This window comes from Triticum aestivum, chromosome 5D (assembly GCF_018294505.1).
Source record: "Triticum aestivum cultivar Chinese Spring chromosome 5D, IWGSC CS RefSeq v2.1, whole genome shotgun sequence".
In the NCBI taxonomy this organism is placed as follows: Eukaryota; Viridiplantae; Streptophyta; class Magnoliopsida; order Poales; family Poaceae; genus Triticum; species Triticum aestivum.
The window spans coordinates 424,420,951-424,426,756 of NC_057808.1; the positions used below are offsets into that span (position 1 = coordinate 424,420,951).

Below are 5,806 nucleotides of genomic sequence, written 5' to 3' on the forward strand. Positions count from 1 at the left end.
AGCAATTTTGCAAAAAAAAAATACCCGCACCTCTCTCCACATTTGCAGATAAGGCCTTCTCTCGTTCATCCCTATTTCCCACAACCTCATTGTTGAGCAATTAAAAAAGGAAGTCACTGAAACAATCTAGCATGATGGCCGCTGTCGGTGTCATCCATCCCCATGCCTCCGCTCACTCCGACCATCAATCACCACCATGCCCAACTCCTCCTCACCTTATCTCTCCTCTTTCTCGAGATATCATTAGTTTTTACACATGGGATTACTCCCGCATGGGTCAATCACAACAGGTGTTTTGTAAAAAAATACATCTTGGTGTTCCGTGCAATGCACGGGCATCTTGCTAGTTATGCATACAAGTTAATATATGCATGTTCCATTGGCAGGACATTACACAGAACAATCATCAAAGCTACCAAAAAAATACCTCATAATGAACAAATGGAACCTGTCCTACAAATACAATACCCATAGCTACAACAGGTAAACCAGCAAACCAGATAGGAGTTGACCACACGGTGAAAATTACCATATATATTATACAAGCAAGAGTAATGTGGCACTAATGACTACTGCTAATCACCCCCTAATAAGAGACGGCCAATGAACAAATCTGCAACAGGTCTCACTGGGTTGCGCATTACCGTCACTCGAGCAAAAAAATAAAAATTCCTCTAGTTGTATATGCCTCCCGGGTTGATAAAAGCCACCATTGTTGTTGCTTGAGAAAGAGCTCTAGGTGAATGTCTTTGCGACAGACGAGGTGGTGACCAGGCCAGCCAGCAGACCGACGAATGTGCCGCTGTTGTAAGTGCTGGACTCTGTCTGCACCGCATTGTCGCGCAAGTCCACGAAAGAGTCATTCTGAAATGGCCCGCCCACAACGGCTCCCGTGGCGACATTCGGGTTCGGGCTGGACGAATGGAGGTACTCGAATCCCTTGCAGCCCGTTTTCGCATCCGCGGGGATGGATGCCCCCCTGTGGTGCACCTGCTGCGGATAGCTGCTCCCGTATCCCACCAGGTAGCTAAGCTTCATTGGGTTGTCACCCAGCACGTAATTTGCCTGACAAAATGACATGGCAAAATAAATCAGATGCATACATCCTTCAATACATATAATGAAAGACAGACGTCGCATCCCTAATGTGCCCATGGGTCATGATGAAACGCACAATTAACGTCAACAGCAAGATGGTTTACTGAAAACTAGAGATAAAGATATGGCTTGCCGGAATGGTAGTTTGCAAGTTTTTACTTAGTTCACCTGTGATATAGCGAAATTGCGAATATCTGTCGGACTAAAATATTTTCCACTGCACTCCACTGCAGCTGTTTGTGATGTCAGCATGTAGTCGCTGTAAACAACAGCAAGGAATGCTGCATTTATGCCATGCTGCAGAGAATTCCACCCACTTATCCACACCAGTCCTCCTGCAATGAGAATACCATGATCCAGTGAAACTATGAAAGTATGCATGAGTGTAATACATATTACAATAAACATAATAACATATTATGAAATCTCTACGCAGAGAGGGAACGTGAAAGCCACCCATAAAGCATAAAGCATCCCTAAATAGACTCATAAAACCAAATCAACCAACAGAAATTTCAACATACCGCTAGTCCTACTACCAGTGGCTGATGGAGAATCTGGTAGAAGCCCACAAATGACAGCCTCAGCAGTGTCTCTGTACATTTTGAGTCCACTGTTTTCAGCATTAGATATCTCTTTGGATCCAAAGAAATTTACTCTTGACAAAAGGATCTGCACAGAATAGACAAGAGCACTTGAGGTACTTATCCTTGTAAGGAAGAGAGAATTCTAAAGAAACCATGATGAGGTAATAATTCACATGGTTTAGTCCATGCGAACCTGTGTCCCTGGGAGCTTGTCATCCCAGCTGAACCATGTTGGCCTTCCCCAATCAGCGTAATCTTTCCCGTTCTGCACAGTCACATAACTGAGATATGTCTGATCTCCTGTAGCATGATAGAGCCAACTCGCTGCCCAGAGGAGCTCATCAACATAGCCAGTAGAATTATAGTACTTCTGAAGCTTTGGATAGGTGTCGCTGGCGATGCCTTTGTAAGTATCAGCAAAAGTAAATAACCTCTGGGCATGTTGAAGAAGTGAATCGGAATATGTAGTGTCACTGGATTTGAAAACCATTGATGCTGCCGCCATGGCTGCTGCTGCCTCAGCAGCAATATCTGACCCAGGGTTCTTTGGGTTAATCTGTGTGAGCGGCCTTTTCTCGGTCATTGTTTCTGGCCTTTGCCAGCAGTCGTGATCTAGATCAGGATCACCAACCTACAAGGTAACAAATTTTCAAATGCTGGTTCCAGTGGTTAAACTAAAAGACAATCATGCATCCCTTGCTGTTCTGAAGTAAGAAGAATTTATCAACGCCTGAAGCTGAAATTGGTTTACCCAGCCAACGTCAGCTTGGAGAGGGGTGGCAAGCGGAACGCCATTTGTTGGCAGTTTTAATTGTGAGGAAAGATCAAACGACGGCAGTTTTAAAACGAAAATGCCCTCTCTGAAGAAACTGCCATGTGCCATGTCGCTCTGAAGAAACTGCCATCCCCTCACAACTAAAAATGCCACCTAAAACGTTCGCAAATGCCACCCTCCCTGGCGAACGTTTGCCAGTTATTTTTTTAGATGGACAAACAGGAATAAAGTGATTCAGCGGCCCAATTTATTAATGTTTAGATTTGATTTCACTGAACTGCCGCTTAAACTGAATGATTTACCTTACCCACAGGCTATATGCTACAAAACATTATTCCTCAGCATGACATGCAGTTCACATCCTGTTCAGTATCTCTGACTAAACTCAGTTGACTGAAACACTTGAGATCCCCTACCATCAAGAGTTAACTTTATATGATTTTAAGGTGTATAAAACAGTAGAAAGTACAACTCAGATTCAGCTTTAAAAACATTTGTCTTGTGGTACCACATAATGAAGGAATGCAGCTATAAAGACAAAAAGAAAAACGCAAGGACTGGAAGGAAAGGAACATTTGGTTTGCCAAGGATCACAACAAATGTGTCATTTTGAACGTATGAAGCAGACAACTAAGTGGCTCCCAAACATTAGGTGTCCTGAACATGACATCTCACCTCGACTCTTGTTTTCGTACCTAACGAACTCTCACCTCTACTGAACTGCCATTAGATAGATCCAGTGAAAATATACCCACAATTAAATCCCATTAACCAAACAGTCATCCTAACTCCCAAAACATGCCTCAAACCATTTACCTGCAGGCAATGAGGCAAACAAGTACAGAACATTTCTAACCTGAATGTAGAACACATTTTCAGAAGGATGTGCCGCGATGAGGAAATCCGAGACCCAGCGGAGCGCGTCAAGCGCTGGGTCTAGCTGCTTGGCGGCGGTCATCTGGTCCCCGTACTCGAGCACGGACCACGCGAGCACCGTCGCCGTGAAGGCCATGGGGAAGGTGAACTTCATATGATCCCCGGCGTCGTACAGCCCCTTGGAGAGATCCAGCTTCGCTTCTTTCCCATCGTTGAGCGCAGAGTCGCCTCGCCACGGGATCTGGTTGTCCACCAACTTCCCGGCTGCAGAAGAGAACAGGGATTAACAAGATTTTCTCGGATGGATCAGAGCTGAAGAAGCAGCAGAGATTTTCAATTTTGCTCAGCCGACATGACTAGCATAGCATTCGAGTATGGGATTGCCAAAGTAGCAGTCTCCAGTAGCTAAAGGAGAGCAAGACTGACATCAAAAGCAACAAGTTTCACGGCCAGATGAGAAAATTTGAGTGGAATCTGCGAGGCAGCCCACATTGCCAGCAACATCAACTGATAAAGGAAGTATACAGCTGTTCACAGTAAGTGGAGAGGCTCTCCACCGAGAAATAAGTCAAAACCATGAGGAAATGGGCGCTCAAATTAGCAAAGAAAATCTAGACCGGCACCAATTTCGGAGGCAACGGCCAGCACTCAATTCCCCAGCTTATGAATAGTCCGCCAAAACACACCAGGGACGAAAAGAGAATTGGCCTCTCCACCTACCATCGCGGAGAGGAGACGGCGCACGATACGAAAATGAATCTAGGCAAGCGGAGCCCGACGCGCCGACGAAACCTCGATGCCCGGAGCAATGCCTCGGCGCGGGATCGCGGCGGCGGCGGCGGCAATGCAGGGACGGCGCAGCGCAAACTCACCCTTCTGGACCTGGAAGAACTGGAGCGCGACCCCGAGCGCGTTGCCGTACTTGGAGTCGATGTCCCCGGGCGGGCCCGGGACGGGGAGCGGCTTGGGCGGGCGGCTCCGGCCCCCTCCGCCTCCCCCGGGCTTGCGCTTCATGATGGCCACCACGGCCGCCGTGGCCACCAGCGCCAGCACCAGCGCCACGATCAGCCACCCGCAGCACCCCTTGGTCTTGGACCCCATCTCTCCCCCGCCCTCCCTCCTATCGCATTCGCCGGCCCGCGCGCGCGTCGGGGAGAGAGAGACGGTGGGGCTGCTGCTCTCGGGTGGCGTCCGCGGGAGGGGAGGGAGGGAGCTAGCCCGTTTGCCGCTGCTGGAGCTGCGGTTAACTAGGGTCGCTCGCCGCGCGGCGGATGGGGGCGGGGCGGGTTGGTGCGGTGGGGTGGGGTGGCAGGGACTGGGGAGCGAACGGCTGGGCCACGGTCGGGGAGGAGGGGGGTGGGAGGTCTGGGTGGCTGGCGGAGGGCCCGGTAGGGTTTGGTCGGCTGCGTGGGCCGCCACTGGCAGTGGGGCGTCGGAGGGTGGTGGGGCGCTGGCGCGGGTGATGGACGGGGGACGCGTCGGGTGAGTGGTCGAGCACCGACAGGGGACCTCACTCGTCCGGTAACGACTGGTGACGAGACCGGCCGGCGTGTGGCGTGTATGTACACCAGCCCAGTACAGTCCATGCCACGCTAATAAAATTGGAAAACCCTCCTAAAAAACTGGAAAAAACGAAACTGTGCACTAAAGTGTAAATACAGAAAACAGCACACCTTTCTAAAAAAGATTACTACTAGCAGCGTTATGTTTTTGGTTTTTGTGTGCCATTGTTTTAGTAATTACTCCTATATCCATTGTGAAATGGGATGGTGGCCTTTTGATCGGGCGGCGTGCCCTACCCCATTGTATTAAATCAACACGATACAAAACAACGGCATTTTTTTGAACAAAGGGTGAGTCACAAAGTGAAGCATCAAGTGACACAATGAACCCATGTCCGGCCTTCGTATAGTTAGGGCGCACACATTTAACGCGTACACACAAATAAACACGCCGGCAAATAGTAAAATCATACAAAACCAAAAGCTATGTCTAAACGATGGAAAAAAATACCTCAAGCGATCAAAACAACGACCGACAAACTACGTCAACGACCATATCTGCACCAGCCATCTCTTAACACCACAAGGACAATGAAGTTCTTCAACACTAACACTTTTAGGAAGGGAATGACGCTCAAGCGCCGCTGTCACTGGATCCAACTACCAAAGGCCAGATTCTAGGTTATCATTTTAAAATACAAGTCCGAGCATATCCGAGCAATGCCAACAAGGTAACAACACAAAAACATTGATTTTGCCAAGTATAACAAACTCAAGTTAGTCCTAGGGTTTTCTTCCGATGCAGGGTACTCAACAAGCACCACCAAATCAAAGTCAATCATGTGTTGTCGCCACCGTTTTCCGCAATCCCAAATGGTTACATGGGATGCGTTTAAAATCTCATCTCCGCCTCTGCACAACCATACCCTCTGCATCCTGCAATGTCGACAGTACGAGCCAAAGACGGC

The 5,806-nt window shown here is 48.5% G+C and overlaps 1 protein-coding gene across 1 annotated transcript; it reads right to left on the reverse strand.

Annotated features, from left to right (window-relative positions):
• Positions 1-413: 413 nt before the first annotated feature.
• LOC123122331 (endoglucanase 24) lies at positions 414-4,653 on the reverse strand. The gene is made up of 6 exons (XM_044542517.1): positions 4,209-4,653; positions 3,317-3,600; positions 1,879-2,316; positions 1,623-1,770; positions 1,267-1,433; positions 414-1,065 (listed from the first exon to the last, which is right to left on the reverse strand). The coding sequence occupies exons 1-6, from the start codon at positions 4,435-4,437 to the stop codon at positions 736-738; spliced, it is 1,596 nt and encodes a 531-aa protein (XP_044398452.1). The 5' UTR covers positions 4,438-4,653; the 3' UTR covers positions 414-735.
• Between the last annotated feature and the right edge of the window lie 1,153 nt (positions 4,654-5,806).